Source organism: Gavialis gangeticus, unplaced genomic scaffold, assembly GCF_001723915.1.
Source record: "Gavialis gangeticus isolate Ggan-Ray unplaced genomic scaffold, GavGan_comp1, whole genome shotgun sequence".
Taxonomy (NCBI): Eukaryota; Metazoa; Chordata; order Crocodylia; family Gavialidae; genus Gavialis; species Gavialis gangeticus.
Window position 1 is genome coordinate 21,191,374 of NW_017728996.1, and position 18,151 is coordinate 21,209,524.

At 45.0% G+C, this 18,151-nt stretch overlaps 1 protein-coding gene across 2 annotated transcripts in view; it reads left to right on the forward strand.

The window, feature by feature from the left end:
- Positions 1-393: 393 nt before the first annotated feature.
- SAXO2 (stabilizer of axonemal microtubules 2) overlaps positions 394-18,151 on the forward strand; it is a 25,939-nt gene continuing 8,181 nt past the window's right edge. The window contains exon 1 of one of the 2 annotated variants that reach the window (XM_019504114.1): positions 394-461. In XM_019504114.1, the coding sequence (XP_019359659.1) occupies positions 418-461 (44 nt within the window). In that variant the 5' untranslated portion in view covers positions 394-417. Of the gene's footprint in view, positions 462-11,433; positions 11,588-18,151 lie in introns of those variants that run through there. The other variant, XM_019504115.1, reaches the window with a different exon arrangement.

Here is an 18,151-nt window from a genome sequence, read left to right on the forward strand (position 1 = left end):
TTTGCCTAGAAGTGGAGCTGGGGCCTGCGCCTGCCCCTGGGACCACGTTGAAAGGACACAGGACGGGGATGACATCACACACGAGAGTGTGACGGCACTGGGGAAGCCCGTGCCGCGGGGGGGGGAGTCTCCATACAGCCCAGGACAGCACGAGACCGCTGCGCAACCACGGGCCGAGGTGGGGGCCTCACTCACCCCGTGCCTGCCCCGCTCCTCCGCGCGGAGCCACCCGGCCGCAGCCGGAAGTGGATGCCGGCGCGCGCAACGCTGTTCCTCCCCCCCCCCCCAGTGACGCGATACGGAAGCCGGGAGAGGGACGCGCGGTGCAGGGCGGGGCAGGAGAGACGCGGAAGCGGTTGCTAAGCGACCGAGCGCTTGCCTAGTTACGGTGGGGCAGCACGGAGCGCACGCGGCGGGATGGCGGCGCAGCGCCGCTGCCTGTGTCAGATCTGCACCTGCGGGTAAGGTCGGGGGCGGGGGTAGCTCCGGGCACGGGGACACGAGCAGCTTCCCCCGGGCTCGCGTCAGGGCCGCCAGGGGTAGCATAACGCCCTGTTTGTACGGTCCTGTCACCCCTTGTAGGGTCAGTGACCGTGCCAGTGCTCACCCTGCCCGGGCAGGCCCGCGCAGCTCGTGTCTGCCAAGCCCCGGTCACTCCCAAGGGCTTCGGGGTTTGCGGCCAGCACTTGGTTTATGACAGCTGGCCTCCAAATAAAGACACGCTTCCACACGGGTGACCCATGTCTCACTCCATCGCTGGCAAATATACAGTAAAGACGACGACGGCTTATTTGCATGCTTCTTTGCACAGTTTTTCAGCAAGGACGATCATTGTGAGCTTCCAATACGATCATTTCGTACGGTAGACCTATTAACACCGGCAGGCGCCTGTCTATCCCTGCTGTACAGGCCGCGGTATGAGAGATCCTGAGATACTGGAGGACCTAAATGGGGAGGCACAGCCACCCCGCCCTGGGTCGGGAGCTGGGGAGGGTGGATTTGATCATCCTGCCCTGGAGTGCCTGGCTTCGAGCCGCTTAAAGCCACGGTAAGGTGTGACGGTGCGGGCAATCCTGGGGGGAAGAGCGCCACCCAAAATTCCCGTGCAGTGGGGCCCTCAGGATCTTGCTACACAGCAAGTTTGGGCGGCTTCCACAACCCTGGCTCGGTCGCACGGTCACCCTGGTGTAAGCGCTCCTTAGGCGGCGCAAAGTGACACTGCTCCCAGGCGAGGCTCCCTCTTCCCCCGGCCTCGCACCCCGTTCCGGCGCCTCAGTCCCTGCTGTCGTGCCAGCACTCCACCGCGTGTCTCTGGCTGTGCAGAGCACTCTGGCTTCTGAGACAACCAATCCGAATGTGAATGAAGCATTATGGACAGACAGACAAAGAGACTAAGGCTTCTTTAATATTAGAATGTACGGCTCTTATTCACATTCATAAAACAAAATCTGGCTTTTTTGATCATCTTAACAGTGCCCGGAGTACTTCACTGTCGTTCTATACCTGAATTAATATAACCACACTTGAGTTAAGGGTTTTAGCTACACCCCAAACAGACTGCAGGGCAGTGAAATAGAAGAGAGACTTTACCAGGAAGGGCTAACAGACAGCAATATTGCAGAATCAGAGGTAGTCTGAATAACAGAAAATCAAGACCATTAAAAGGAGAGAGAGTCATTGACACCCGTGGAATTGGGAGAGATTAGCAGGAATCAAGAAGAGGATAATCAGCCAGGAGGTCAAGTGAGTCCCTCCCTACTCCCTGAACAGAAACACTGCTGCCCCTGTTAGACAGTTGGCTTTAAAATTTTGGGGGGAAGAAATCAAAGCAGGTTGTGAGTGCACCACTGCACCCCTTCCCCCCCTCCGCATCTGCCTCTTAAGCAATTGGGGAAATGTTACCTGCTTGTTATGTTGAAAAGCTTGCCTTGATTCATCATGTGAATTGGTTGTATTTCGCTGAACATAACATGTCACAAGAGGACAAACACTTCCCAGGGTAGCAGCAGCTTTCACTATTTTCTGTCATTCAAAAGAAATGTGAAAAGTCTACCTCCACGCTTCGTGTTCTAGCAAAATTTCTGTGCGACTTCCATCAGCATTAGCCAATAACTAAGATGGTAGATATCGCTAAATATTGGTCTGAAGATGCAATCAGGAATAGGCGAGTTGTCATGTCTCAACTGCTGATTCTCCTGAAGTTATAGCACACCCTTATTCCATAGGCTGTTGAGGAAGAGAGAATTCAGAGAAGCAGCTATACTAGTTTTGGACCTACTGGGGTCTACGCATGCTATTAATGTGCAGTAAGCTTTCCCCAGCAGAGCATCTACATGTTTTTCTTTTGGGTTTTTTGGGGTTTTTTAATTTGTATCTGAGGCCAAATTAGCCAAATCCAAGAGTCCAGAACCATAAGTGGCCCTACTACCAGCAAACAACTTCCACCCACATCTGGGGCTTCATATATTTCCAAAAACTTTGGTGGGCAGCCTACTTGCAGGCCCAAATTCAGAAGTTTGGGGTTTGGATGACCCTGAGTTTTGCTTGCCCTTAGCCATAAGGCCCTCAGATCAAGCAAGGGAGGAGCCTCCCATTTCCATAAACTGGCCTTAAAGCTGCTATCCTTGGGAGCAAATTTGCTCCCAAGGGGAGCAGTTCAGTGCAAGGCTATTCCAGCCCTGCTGTGCCCCCTACAGCAGGTAGGGGAAACTTTAGGCTTGCCCAGGTGCCAGCTCCAGGCAGACATGGGGCACTGGAGTCAAGCCCTGGTTTCCAGGGAAGTGGGGGAAGCTGTCCCACCTGTGGGGCAGCTGCCTCCCAGCCCTGTGCCCTGATTTGTCGATCAGGGCATGGGGCTGGGAAATTGTTCCCTCCCTTAGCTGCTGCTTCCCCAGCCCCATGCCCTGATCAGCAGATTAAGGTATAGGGCTTGGAAAATGTCCCCTTTGATCAGAGCTCCAGATCCAGAGCATGGGGATGGAAAGCAACAGCCAGGAGAGGGAACATTTCCCCGCCTCATGCCCCATTAGGCAGATTGGAGCATGGGGATGGGAAGCACTAGCTGGAGGAGGGGACAATTTCCCAGCCCCATGCTCCAATCTGCCAATTGAAGCATGGGGCTGGAAAGCAGCAGCTGGGGGAGTGGGTAGTTTTACCTCCCCCTGCTATCTGAGCTGACCAAGAGCAATTAGCTCCAGGTAAGCAGTCTACACATACAGTACTGCATAGTAGTTACTGGTAGTAGGCAACTGCTCAGTAGACTAATCTATTGTGCAGTAAATGCTGCACACGTGTAGATGGTGATGCTTTACTGCACAGTAGATTAGTCTACTGTGCAGTAAAATGTCTTGTGTAGACATACCCACTGTGGAGAAACTCTGATCCTTGGGGAGGGTTTTCTTGTTGCTTTGTGGCTCCCTTACATTAGGATGGCTGATAGAGACAGGTTGCAGTGCAACAGTACATCCCACCCCTTACCTGTGATGAAAGCTCTGCAAACTATATGTAGATTTAACAGCCCAGTTATAAACTATGTATACTACAAAAGCCAGATTAAGTAAAAGTACAGATTCCAATGAATACAGATACTTCAAAAGGAACTAGTTTATTTAGCAAAAGAAATGCGAAGACAGGATACCCTTGTTTTTCCCAATACTCTTTGTAATATTTTCCTGGAAAAGGAAAAGAATATAGGTTCTTAGCAGAAATGAAGTAACACTTGTAGACATTGTCTTGGCTAGGAAAAAAGGAGTGGGTGCTCTGGGAGTGGATGGGGGTGGGGGGGTGTTAATTAGAACAGCTCCTAGCTCTGAAAGATGGAGGTGGGGGCACTTTAACTAAAGCTCATTTGAGGAGCTTTAGTTAAAACGCACCCACCACCATTTTTCATCATGAGGATGGTGATACACATGATGCTGGAGTCTGCTGGAGCACAGTAATTACCAGTTACTTGAGTCAGCTCTAACACGCTGTAATTACAGCACGTTGGAGCAGCCTTGCTACATGTGTATAGGCACCTGGTGTTTTTTGAAAAAAATACCTTCTCTCCTTTTTTCTTTTTTTTTTTTTTAAGTGCCCTTTTATGCAGCCTAGCCTGGGCTTTGAGGGTTAGATTCTGCATTAGAAAATTGTCTTACATTAATGTATATCCCTTCCCCTTGTCCCTGTACAGGAAAATCTGGCCATTTGTTCACCAGCCCCCTGGTCCATGGCTATGAGAATAAGGGCAGAGCATATGATTGTCCTTGCCTTCTCTTGCTGGAATTTCATGCTACATTTTGTCTCATCAAATTCTTTTAGAATCTCTGGCTTAATCAGGAGGTGAACAACTGACTGTTTTCATGAGGTGACATCAATCTGATGTTGTTTAGAATCAGATATACATATGGTGTGATGTGACATTATAGAGGAGGAAAACTAACCCAAATGAAAATGTATCTACGTCTAAACTCAAAGATAAGACAATGTATAATAAGAGTACTGTAAAAGATATACAACACAGGGCTTAAAATAAACATTGCTGGTGGTTTTGTAGTCAATACAAATGTCAAAAGCTTATTCTGTTGGGCAGCACAGTTTACTTTGGTAAAGCACTACAGTGTTTATGTTTTTATAGGAAGATTAGTTGCTTGGCACTGTTACTAGGGTATTGTGATATACACACTTACAATAAGTTGTTTCCAAGAGGAGAAGGAACAAAAAAAGTTGTATGATATACTGTACAAGTTTTAATACAGCAATCAGCTGGCATCTTGGAAAATCCTACCTACCATAATTCTGCATTGTTTGAGACACATTTACATTTTATTCTGAATATTAAACTAAGGGAAATAGTTTGTCTACATATAATTAAACCTTGCAAGGCATAGCTACTTCAAAAAGCTCAACAAATAAACAAAGAAGAAAGCCTTTATTTTGTTTCTATCTTAGAACAGATAGTACATGTAAGGCAGCCAATAGCCTCATTGAACAGCATTTATTCATAGATCCTTTAAATCTCAGCTAGTAAGGTCTTAGTTTTGCTTTTAGAACCAGAGGTTCCAGGCTCAATAGCTACTGCTGGTAACCAGCCCAGTAGCACAGGGAGGTGAGCTAGTGGTGACCCTCTGAAGCTCAGGATGTGCTTCCCTGCCCAGGTTCATGAGCAACCCATCATCTGCAGTGAGTTTAGTCGATTACTAGAACCTCACATGAGGTTAGATGCTAATCATTTTAACTACCAATTGGAAAATCTGGCTCTTAAAATTATTGTTACATTTATTTGAAGAACAGTTTGAATAGATAACCTCCTTCCTAAACTGAATCTGCTTGTCTCTGTCAATCAAAAACAATTTTAACAATTTTTTCAAACCAGCAATAATTGTATGGCCTAAAAGAGAGTCTGCAAAGTGTTAAGCCTCCTCAGTACAAATGCTTACCATCTCTCAGGCCCAAATGCAGGAGCATTTCTGTATTCTAATAACCACTACAGTTACTTGTCTCTAGATATTAGCTAGAGACAGACATTACACATACACCAATTTAAGTGATCAGAAACTGGTTTAAACCTGTAACAGAACATAAGTTCAGCGGACACAAGCCAGTTTCAAAATGACTGAAACTAGTTTAAGATAAACCTGGTTGAATGATTTGGGTCAGACCAGTTTATGCAATGCCTGTCCCAGGCCCCTTCCTGGTTTAAGTTAAACCAGAGTCCCCCAGAATCCCAGATACTCTGCAGCCCTGGGCTAGGCTGTCTGCTCCAGAGAATAGGGCTGGCCCTGTCCTTCTCCTCTCTAGCCAGAGCTCTAGCAGAGACTGTAGGCACAGCAGGTTCTGCCTAGCTTCCTTGCTGATCACTGTCCAAGCAGGGATTTTCCCTTTCCCTCCTATCTCCCACAGTATGGACCCTCGGCATACAGTATGCTAGCTAATACTGAGAGGTGTCTGTGTGTGTATCTCCAATTTCACTGGGACATGCAGATAGAACAGTGTCTGCTTAGGGCTTTTTGGAGCTAATCAACAGGTCAGCTGATAATGTCCCTCCATTCCTTCCTTGGAAAAAGGCATTTAAGAACAGCTTGAACTAATGAGAGAGGCTTTTGTTTTGTTGATGGGGGATAAACACTGTTATCAGCCCCCTGCTGGTTTGCAACCTTGTTAGGTTTGCAAACAGTATGAAGAAGCAGGGAGAGGGAGATTGAAAAGCTCGATATCATCAACAGATGCATGCACTGCACACACACCCTTTGCCTCAGAGTGCTATCTCGGGGCTGGGGGCTGGCAATGCTCCCACCCCTTGAGCAGCAAGCAGAGTAAAAGCCTGGGGCAGAATGGTGGTTCATATCCCTCCCTAATCAAAGGTCCTACTGGAGTCTGAAAATGCGCCCCTCCCCCCAGCTCAACATTGTGGAAGGGAGGGAGGGCTGCTTTAGTGCCCCCTAGCTTCTAGCCTGAGCCACTGCAGGCATGTGCCTGCATTTCCTTAATCCAGAGGGAATGCCTGACAGCTGCAGATTGATTCAACCAAGGCAAGTTAGACTAACCTACAAAGATTTAATCAATTCAGGCTCAGGCTTTTTGAATATCTGTCCCTAGCCTAGGAGTTTTTTTGGCTATAATATAGAACTGTATAAAGGCTGGCAAGTGATCAGTTCTTTGAAAATCAGTCTTTGAAAATTGTTATTTTTTCTTTTAATGATAAAGCTATTTTTGTAACTGCATTTGCGCAAATCTGGGTTATCAATAAAGAATCTAACCATGAGTGGACTGCGGACCCACTTAGCAGTCTCCAAGTGGCATTTTTTGCATATGGACAAGGTATGATATACCAACCATGTTTGCTTGCTATCTATGTCAAACAGCAAACACACAAGGTGAGTTCTGAAATCCAGAACCAGAGTCCAGCTTGTTCAGTAGCTAGATGAACTACTTACATGCAAGTGAAATATTTAATTCTTGAAAAAAATGTTCATTTATAAGCAGTTGCGCTCTACGTCTTATTTAAATTATTTGGGCATACAAAAACAAGGACTATAATACTTATTTTTCTAATCAATTGCTCTGTCCTTCCGTATCCCTCACTCAGGTTATAATTTTAATGAAATCATTATTTCTAGATAAATGAAATAAAAGGAAAAGGAAGAGTTGAATGAAGTACATGATACTTAATCCTTACTACTCACTATATATAGATGCTTGCAAACCTAGCAGGATATTAAGGAAGAAACTTAGGGAGAACTAGAACAAGTTTGGAAGAGAATATTTAGTCTTTGCTTACAATTCCTTCCACCAGTAAAAAGGGAAACAGGAGAGTTAATCAAATAGAACACAACAGAGCAGGTCAAAAGGAAATGGAACCATTCAGAAAGTCCACACGATCTTTTATTCAGCAGGTAAATGGGAGAAAAAAAACTATTTTTCAGTTAAAATTATCAGTCTTGTATTCTTCTTTTATTAGAGATAACGTAAGTAGCACCACCCATCATTAGCATTCCCTTCTTAAACATTCCTATTAAATGTATCAAATTTTACCTATTCAGGCTAAAATTCTCTGTGTTGTGCTGGGTGTCTATATCAGGCTGATTTTTTTAGAAAATTTCAGGAAAAAAAAATCTAAATATCTAATACCTGTTTCTCTAAACCAGGTTAGGAAAAATATATTGTTTTTTGCCCATCTTGTCAAGAAACTCCAACATCTCCACCCATGGGCGGATCTAGATTTTGAAAAGGCAGTACAGGTGGTATGGTGCATCATCACATATAACACAACACATATTTTTATCTAGTTAAAAAGAAACTAGAAGCTTCACTAATAAGCTAGGGGCCTAAAGTGGTAGCATTCAATTTAAGATTGAAGGGAAAAAATACTTTATTGCAATGTGCATTAATTTGCTATTTTATATAGAGGTCTATGTAATTTGCAGTGAGCAAAGCAATTTTCACAGCTTGATCGCAGCACAAAAAGCCAATTTTGCAGGCATTTCCCAGTGACCCCATACTTTGCCACTAATTGACGGAGAGTCATATGCATCACTAATAGATGGTAACTCTCACTCATGTGATCTATGACTGCAGTGACTGCCATGTTGTCTTTGTATTGCAGTAAGCATTAGGACATTCTAAAACAGTATATTATATGAATAATATCCTGGAGTTTTTTTTAAGCTTGATTTAATGGGAAAATGTGACAAATGCAATATTTCCTGGCGATTGTGGACAATGCTGCTTTTTGTGGTTTCCCGAAAAAAATGCAAAACAACGAATTAAGTAGATCCCTAATTATATATTATATAAAATACAACAAACTAGGCAAAATAATCAAAAGATGTCATAAGTCCTGCAGTCTAGTTAAATGTACATCTCTTTCAGATTCATAAAAGAAATCTAGGCTTTTGGTGCATCTTGACAGTACATCTAATGTTTCACTGAAAGTTAGGTTCACACATGAGCTAATGTTCACCTGAGTTAACTTTTCCATACCTGAATTAATGTTTTCAGCTAGCGTTCAAAAACAGTCTCCAGGGCTGTGCAATGGGAGCTACATTACCAAGAGCAACCAACAGACAGAAGAATAGCTTGAATAATGGAACCAGTGAATTCATTTAAAAAGAAAGAGAATCATTTACACATGTGGAATGAAAAGTTTGGAACAGGGACAGGCAATTATTTTGGCTGGAGGGCCGCTTAACGAGTTTTGGTGTGCAGTTGAGGGCTGCAAGGGTGGCCTCGCCCCTTGATAGGTGGCACACCCACTGTTGCCATCTTGCAACTGGAAGTCCCACATCAAACCCCTGACCTTTGCCACCAGAAGTTCCTCCCCTTGCCCTGGAATTACTCCTTTTGGGAGGGAGGGTACTGCCATCTTGAAACTAGAATAAAAACAAATCATATACCAAATAATCAAATATATTCCATAACTTATCTTAATTTTATTTTTTAAATATTTTTGTCCTGATTTGTGTGTGTTTGTGTTATGTATCTGGGGTATGGGTGTGGTGGGAGTATATGTGGGAGGGTGTGTTGGGGGTATGGTGGGAAGTGGGGGCTGTGGGAGGGTGTGGGTGTGTTTGGGGGCATGGTGGTGTGTGTGTGTGTGTGCGTGTGTGCGTGCATGTGTGTGTGTGTGTGTATAGAGGGGAGGGGAGGGGTCCTGAGAGTCGCTGGAGTGTGCCAGTTCCTGGATCTGCATATGGTGGAAGCAAGTGGAGCCAGCCCCACCCAGCTCCATAGTATGCAGCTCCCTGCACTCCCACCCCAGTCCCTGACTTCAGGTGGTGATAGGGTGTGAGACCAACCCAACCCAGCCCCATAACCTGCAGCTCCCACACTCCCACCCCAGTCCCCAGCCACACATGGTAGCAGCACGCAGAGCCAACCCAGTCCAGCCCCATAGCACATGGCTTCCTGTGCTCCTTTCCCTTTCCCCCAGTGGGATTCCCCAGCTCAAGATGGGGGGAGGCGTACCTGCATTCTTCCTCTCACAGGCAGGAAGGCTGGAAACAGCCTTGGGGCAGCAAGGAATAAGCTCTGCCAGGTAGAGGTTCCTTGTCTCCAGCGCCCCCTGGCTTGGAGCTGGGGAGGGTCAGGCCAGGCTGGGGTGGCAGGTGGTTGCTTAGCAACCAGAGCTACACCTCCTGCAGGATCCACCCCGTGTCCAACCCTTGGGGCAGGGGACTTGGAATTTGATGGGATTCATGTCCCTTTAGCTGCCTTCATGAAAATCCTGCTGAGTTTGGCCACATAATGAGCTTCTGAATATTTTTGTTTTCACATACTTAAGCAAGGCCTTTTAGATGCACAGTGGGAAACCTAGAGAAAACCCAATAAAATACAGGAGGAAAAAATCCTAAAAGCATACAAGGTCACTGATTTTACCAAGGGCCGACATAGAGGATACAAAGCAGTAGTTTCATCTCCAGGTACAGGAAAATGAGCTATTAAATTAGGGTATATTTGGGACCCTCACATCTACATAGTACCTTTATCCATCACATTTGAAATATAGCACAAACTTGATATTTTAGCTGTATTTAGTCTTTTAATTTAACTGTTTCTATATATCTGTTAGTATATCTGTTGTCCACAATGATTTGTTAAAAGGCCCTTGGCAAGGTTGACAGAGAACTCGGTTTACCAGTGTTAGTTCTCTCTTGAAAGACAGTCTGAAGATGAACCAGTAGAGAAAACACTAATACTTCCTCCCACCTTGGCTAAGTACAGACAGTCAAAAATCCCAAGGCTAAATTGATTCAGTCTTTACAGGTTAGTCTAAGCTGCAGAGATTGAACTGAAACAGAAGTGAACATTTACCTTTGTTTCAGGAAATGCAGCCACATACCTGCAGTGGCTCAAGCCAGAAGCTGGGGAGGGGGGCATGCCACAGCTCTGTGGCATGTAGTCAGCATGGACTGTGTGTTTGCTTATTCCTCCTGCTGCACCGGAGGTCTCTGGGACATGCAGCCCAAAATTACAGCAGCATGACTCTGCAGGGTTGCTCATCACTTCCTCTTCCTGCTTCCAGGTGTCTCTGGGATCTGTAGTTCACAGTCACAGCCAGCAGTAAGTTTGAGTGAGGGAAGTGGTTTTAACCCTCCCTCCCTGGCCCCACACCCCAGCTGGGGTTTGCCGGGGGTGGGGCAGCCCCCTGCAGACTGGGCTGCATCCCCAGCTGGGCATGCTCCCCCTGCCCCCCCCCACTTGTCAGCCAGCCTTCACTGCTCCGGCTACAAAACAGAGAGGCAAAATCAGTCCTGCTCTCTGGAGCAGATAGCACAGCCCAGCCCAGCCCAGCCCAAGGCTGCAAAGCATGCTGGGATGCTGGGCGACTGTGATTTAACTTGAACCAGTAAGGGGTCTGGGGCAGAAGTTTCATAGACCAGTTTGACCCAAATCAGTTAATCTGTGATACTACAGTCAAACAGATTTATCTTAAATGAGTTTCAGCCATTTTGAAACTCATTTATGTGCACTGAGCATCTATTCTGTTACAGGTTTAAACCAGTTTCTGATCACTTAAACCAGTTTATGTGTAACTTCTGTCCCTAGCCCCCATCACATCAATCACTTTCACTTTACTGATAGTGGGTAACCATATGACACGTGGTCCTTTCATGTTTTGATTGCCCACAATATGGATGAATGAGAGATTAACCTTCTGTCAGTCAGTCAGTTGGTAACTAATCCAGATGTGAAATTTTCACAGGCTTTTTTATCCTCTTCATATACTATTAGGCCTCCCATAGAGATCTTTCAGAGCTGAAGAAATCCAGTGGCTGGTCTACAATAACCTCATTATCTAGGTATCTGAGCAGGTTATCCATACAGGAATTGCCATAATGTGGAAAGAAATTTGTGAAGTAGGAAAAATTTCACTTGCAGCTTTTTGTTAAAAAAAATATGATTTTGAACTTTTAAACATTTTTAGTAAGAGGCTTGCAGTATATGTCAATGGATGAAAGGAAGAGAGCAAAGGGGAGAGAAAATGGCAAGGAAAAGGATGACTAGCTGACTTACCTCTGATGACACAAGCCAATATTACATGAAACTGATTTTTTGGGACCAGCAGAGAAACATGCAGGCAGAGAGGAAGTAACAGCTCTTCACGCAGGTATTCAGCTCCATCTAGATAGATGAAGCCTTTCAAAATATTTTCAAGAATCTATGTTTGTTTAAATAAGATAGATGAGTTATTCTAGTCACAAAGATAACTATATAGGCTGCATTGTCCCCTCTAGTATATAGTATAGGTCCAAGCAATGCTACTGTTTCAAGGTATTTTTCTTTGGCAGGCAGATATGTCTCTCTCACCAGTTAATTCATGATACTACCATAATGGACACAGAGGAATCAGCAGACTTGGACATCTTTCTTTTTGCAGACCTATGTTAGTGAATAATGACTTGCTGAAAGGTTAATCTTCCTTTTGTTCTGAGGACTGGATTTCAACATTCCTCAGTTTAATAGTTCCCGAAGTAACATTGCAGTGGCAGAATTTTCTTTATCAGTAAATCATGTATGTCCCTCCCAGGAGTTTTTCTCCTGTCAGCGCTAAGCAACTGAGGTCATTTAAGCAGCGGCACTCTTGCAGGAATTGTGCCCAAATACAACTTTTTTTATTCAGACAGTGATATTTACATTGGCAATTAAAATATTATTGAGACATTAATTTTGTTTATAAGCTCCTTCTGATTTAAAACCCTGATGGGCTTTTAGACTTTTCTCACTGTAAATCTTATTCTATGGGAGAAAAATGGCCTACAGTGAATTTCAGGAAGGAACTTATTGGCATGGGAAAATAACGATGGGCCAGATCATTTACTTGTATAATGCAACATCATTCTGCTAAGGTCAACTAAGCTACAATTTACACCAGCTGTGATTTGTCCATATGTCATCCATTTTAGTTATTTAAGATTTAATTGTTCAAATCTTATCTAGGAAATAGATTTTCAGTCTCATTCATAGAAGGAAGGAACAAACCCCAACCGAGCAGGCATCAACTATTAATGGGTGAGAGAGACACATTCACCTGAAGTCTATTTGAATATTAATACCATTGGGATAAAAATTAATGCAGGAGTATATGTAATGTACTTAAAATAAATCAGTGACTCAAATTGTTCTTCTTGGTTCAGCTATGAGTAACTTGTTTTGTATGTCAAGGCCATAAGCTGGCCTTCTTTGATTGATAGTTCTCAATATATTTTATCCACTCCGTCTCTAGAGAATTGTGATATTGTGTGTTATCCTTTCCTAGAAAATTATTGCCTACATGGTCTAAATGATAACTTTGGCTTAAGGCCAGAAATGTCACTTTGTCACTTACCTGAAAAAAATGAAACACTCTCTGAGCTTGGTTCCTATTTTACACTCATGTTTGCTCCCACTTTGTGGGCAGTATAAAGGGGATGTAAATAAGGATCATGCTTCCTATGTCTTTTAAGTATATTTCTTATATTTCATCACCTGGGAGCTCAACTCTGCTCTCTTTATTAACATTGTACTCGTTATTGTACCCGGTCCCTGAATAATCCTGTGGGAATCTAAGTAGCTGTTTGTATATTAAGAGACTATTAAATATCATTTAAGATCCTATAATTTGCTGTGATAAAAGATATTTCTTGATTCATCAAAGAAATGGATTCATTTGCAATGCTATATAAATACTTTTGGGAAGGGAGTCTTTGGATCACTTGGCCATGGGTGGTATTTAGTAAGGCTGTGCGAAGCTTCAGTTACTGATTCAATTAGGTGGAGATTCAGCCCAATTCAGAGACTGAATCTCCAAATCCGAATCAAATCAGGAGACCCTTTAATCTCTCCAAATTGATTCAGAGAGATTTGATGATTCGGACAAAGACACAGCTTTAAATGTTCTTTCTACATATATCAAGGTACCAGGCGGCTCGCGAATGCTGAGATGGTGGGGCAGATGGAGCATCCTACAGGATCGCAGGGCGGGTCCCCAGCACACTCAGCGGTGGACCCAGAAGTGGACCAGAAGCACTTATGGTCCACTTCCAGGTCCACCCCAGAGTGTGCAGGGGAGCCCCTCACCCACCGGCTTGGTGACTGATGCCTCCTTAGTTTGGGGGGGTGTAGCAGGGCACTACGGTGCCTGCTACTTGAAGAGCAGAAATGGCCACCTGGTGTCGGTTGCCAGGGCAACTAGGAGGAGCTAGGAGCCCACACCTGTTGAGTCAGCTGACCGAAAGGGGCAGGGCTAACTTCTATAAAGCTCAGGCTGGAGGCCAAGAGTAGGGGTCTCGGCTAGCAGCCAAGGAGAAGCAGTGGTGCCTGCCTAAGAAAAGGAGTAAGGCCTGAACGCGAGCAGTTGGTTACGCTAGTGAGGGATGGAGCACCCACAAAAGACGACTCAAAGGAGGTTAGCTGAGCAGTTTAGCTTTATGTTATAGCCCAGGGGCTTGTGTTATTGTTTTGCTGTTGTTGTAAAACCGGAGGACCGGGTGAGGCAATTAGGGGTTGGAGGAGGCCTCATAGGGGCTCCACAGTAGCGTGGGAACCCCACCACCAGAGAGGGCGCAGCGTTCAGGGGTGCACTGACCCCAGCCCCGAGAAGAGGCGTGGAGAACTGGAGGCCAGGTAAGGCTGAGGCCACCTGAGCCCTGCAGGAGGGGTTTGAGACTCTGAGGAGGAGAGTTGGGGCCAGGCATAGCTACGGCCACCTAAGCCCCAAGCCAGAGGTTGTAACCCCAGAGAAGAGTGGGCAGCGTGAGAAGCCCCAGAGAGTGGGCAGCGTGAGAAGCCCCAGAAAGGGGGCAGTGATTCACGGCTGCCAGGTGGCACAGTGGCGAGACAAGCCCAAGCGCTGGTGAGGCGCAGGTTGCGAGACAAGCCCGAGCGCCTGTGGGGTGCGGAGAGTGAAACAGACCCAAACAACATCCGGTACATCTGTGAGGCTTGGGGCGTGGTACAGGGGTGGTTGGAGCCACACATAGCCTATAAGGCTGGGGTGCCTGGAACCCCATTATAGAACCGAGACACGCGGTAGCAGCAGAACTGTAGCCAAGGGAATGGAAAGGAGCCTCCTTACATAACTACAGAACATCAAAGACGTGGCGGGTGAGATTCTGAGGGTGCTCAGAGAACATTTGGCACGGTGCAGGGGACCCTAGGGGAGAGCACGGCGACCCTAAGGTTCCATTCTGCTACAGGAGGTATTCAGGGTCCCCCCACAGCCGATCGCTGAGCCAGGCAAGCACGGGGTGGGTCCACTGCTTAGCACACAGAGGGCCTCCCCGTGCTCCTGTGAGGTGCTCCATCTGCCCCACCATCTCAGTGTTCACAAACTGTGCCTAATACCTCGTAGAATGTAGAAAAAAATATTTAAAACTGTGTCTATGGCCGAATCACTGATTCTCCAAATCAGCATCAAATCTTCAGATTCCGATTCAGCCAAATCGGATCGGGACAGTGATCCAAATCAACTAATCAAATCACTGTCCCCCGAATCAGGGTGAATCTGAATCCGAATCAAATACGACCCACTTTGCACACCCCTAGTATTTAGTAATGGATGGTGTGGGCTGGGAGATGTCAGGAACAGATACAAACATACTGAGAGCAGAGGGTATGAAATCCAAAGATATCAGAACAGCTATTTGAAAAAGGCATTTTGGTTGCTGATCTATTTTTTGGAAGAGCTGATGGTTAAGATATTGCAAACATGAAGTTACCCTTGGTGTCAATACAATGCAGCTTGTTTCATGCTCTTTTGGCTTGCATACCTAAAGTCTGTGTGCAGCATATTCATTTGAAAGCCTGTTTTCTTAAACAGCTTTTGATTCCTACATTTTTTTTCTTTACTTAAGAAGGCTTTTTTCCTAAGTTGTAAAACCTGGAAAACATGCTGCTCGCTCATACTTAATACTTAATATTGTACAAAAGATAATCCCTGGCAAAAATTACAAACAGGTAGAACTGTGTGCTTAGAAGTACCACTCTCAGCTCCTTATTTCCATCTTAATCTCTGTTCTTCTCCCACTTTTCCTTTTCTCCCCTAAATAAATACCAATCACTGAGATTGTGAAATCAGAGAAAACTCATCCCACTCTTCTATCCCTGTCCTCATCCAGGTCAATGGGGCAGTCTGTGGCTGTTGCTCCAACCCACACCCCTGATGTTTGGTTTGTATCTTGATGGTATTTTGGTTTCTCTCAGACTCCTGATCCTCAGCTCCAGAACTGCCCACGACCTGGTCCATTAGACTAAAAACAGACAACTGGTTTAATTTGGAGTTGATTAGTCCTAGAGATTTAACTTGCATCAAAACTAGGTTTGGACACTTGTTTATACACAATGTTTAAGGTTAAGTACAGACAGTCAAAAGAAACCAAGGCTGAACCTATTCAATCTTTGAAGGTTAGTTTAAGCTGCGTAGATTGAACCTATAGGCAAATAAACAGACATTCACTTTTGATTCCAGAAATGCAGCCACATGCCTGCAGTGGCCCAGGCCAGAAGCCAGAGGGGGAACTAAAGTACTCCTCCCTGCTGGGCAGGAGCGAACAACTTAAGCCAAGGGTAGCCTGCCCACACTCACTTATCTCTGTAATGCTATTCCATGAAAGTTGCATGTGGTTTCTTTTTAAGTATGTTTGAGATTAAATAAGAACCAGGCTCATCTTGCTTAAAGCAGAGCCCCTTAAGTCTACCAGAGAGGTGTAAAATAGACTGCCATGTAAATGGAAGTGAATCAAAATTTCTGAGACTTCTTTGAAAATCCTAACCTATATATTTTAATTGTATCCAACATTACCTGGGATGCTGGGGGACAGAGAATTAATTTGAATCTGGAGGGGATCTGGGACAGAAGTTCCATAAAATTATTTAATTTAAATCAGTTAAGTCTGATACTACATCCATCCATGTTTATCTTAAACCAGCTTTGGCTATTTTGAACGTGGTTTGAACTTCTGTTGTCTTACAGATTTGAACCCATTTCTAATCACTTATACTGGTTTATGTGTAAGTTCTGTCCCTGCCCTAAGTGACAATTAGCCATACCTGCTCCAAGCCAGAGTATTAATATGGATACTTCACAAGTACCTGATGTGATACAATGGGCTTGTCCTTTTGTAAAGTCTGAGGTTTGCCTCCAAACAAGATGCTCAAATCCAAATCAAATCAGTTGTCTCTTTTTAGTCTTAAAGTCCCCTTTTACTTCTGCTGCTGCCCTGTCCTCATCGTTAATAGTAAAATTGGGACATCAGTGAAGCCTTATCCATGAAAGCAGGCAGGCAGATTGGGGGCCTGCACCCCCAGGAGGAGTCTGGCACAGCCCCTGCAGCCCTCCTGGGGGTGTGGGTGGGCCCCCGATCTGCCTGTTGGATCACAGGAAGCTGCTGCCACCACCTGGGACAGGTGCTGGGCACAGCCCACACCCAGTGCAAGGAAGATGGGTGTTGCCGCTGGCCACAGCCAGCATCAGCAGCCTCCTATCATCCTCCTGTCATCCATGCTGTCATCTGGCGCACAGATCTGGGGGCCCGCTCCCGCGGGAGGTCTGGGGGCTGTGCCAGAATCCTCCCAGGGGCCATGGCCCCCGGATCTGCACCGGATAACAGGAGGCTGCTGCTGCCGGCTGGGACTGGTACTGAAGCCAAGTACGCCTGGCTTCAAAACTCAAAACATTTCAAAACTTCCTAAACTTTGAGTGCCCTTATTTCATTTCAAAGCTGTTTCGAAGGCTTTTGTGTTGTTTCGATCTTGCTGTTTCAAGCTCAAAACGCATCAAAACAGCTTTGAAACTAAACACCCAGCAAAAATCCACACAGCCCTACTACGCACCTCAGATGAAACTACATGCCTCAGATGTAAAGAGACTGACTTGTTATGCAGGATTTAGTTTCTCATTTAGTTGGACTAGTGAAATCTTGAAATCATGGAGCCCCAAAGTGTGGGCCTAAAAGTAAGGGATTTCTAGTCACATATATTTTCTTTTTCTCTTTTTCTATCTGATTTTTCTCAGCAGAAATCCTATACTTTGATTTCATTGTTACTTCATGCTTAGTCTTCAGTGCTAGCCATGTTTCTCTATAGATCTCCATGCTGTTCTTTGAATATCTTGTGTCCTGAGGTTAGAAATGATTTTTATCCGGTAACTGATATATACTTTTTTGCCCTGCTGAGCCTTTAGCTGTGTCTGATTATCCTACATACTTCCATAAAGTTCACTTATTCACCAAGTGACTGTTATTTTTTGTAACCTCTCATTTGCTTGCACCTGAACTAGCACTGGATTCATCTACCAGGAGCAGGAGGGCATACTTTAATTTAGTCTCTCTCCAAGGGAGAGTGGCTGAAATAAATGCATGATTATGCCAAACAAAAAAACTCCATCATCTAATTCCATACGGCTGCCTATACATGTCCTTCTGGACATTCGAAATAGAATGTGTCTGAGCAGATACGATTAATCAGATCTGCTCTGCTTTCTAATTAGAACACTGCAGTATGGCCACAGTGTCTCATGTATTAAGCCCCCGCACACTTAAAAATGGCTGAAGGACACTTTAACTAAACCTCATCAAATGAGGTTTAGATAAAGCGTCCCATGGCCATTCCAAAATGTGCAGGGCCTTGGTACATGTGATGCTGTAGTGTTTTAATTAGAGTGGCTGCCTGGGAACCGATCTAACTAAAAGGCCCC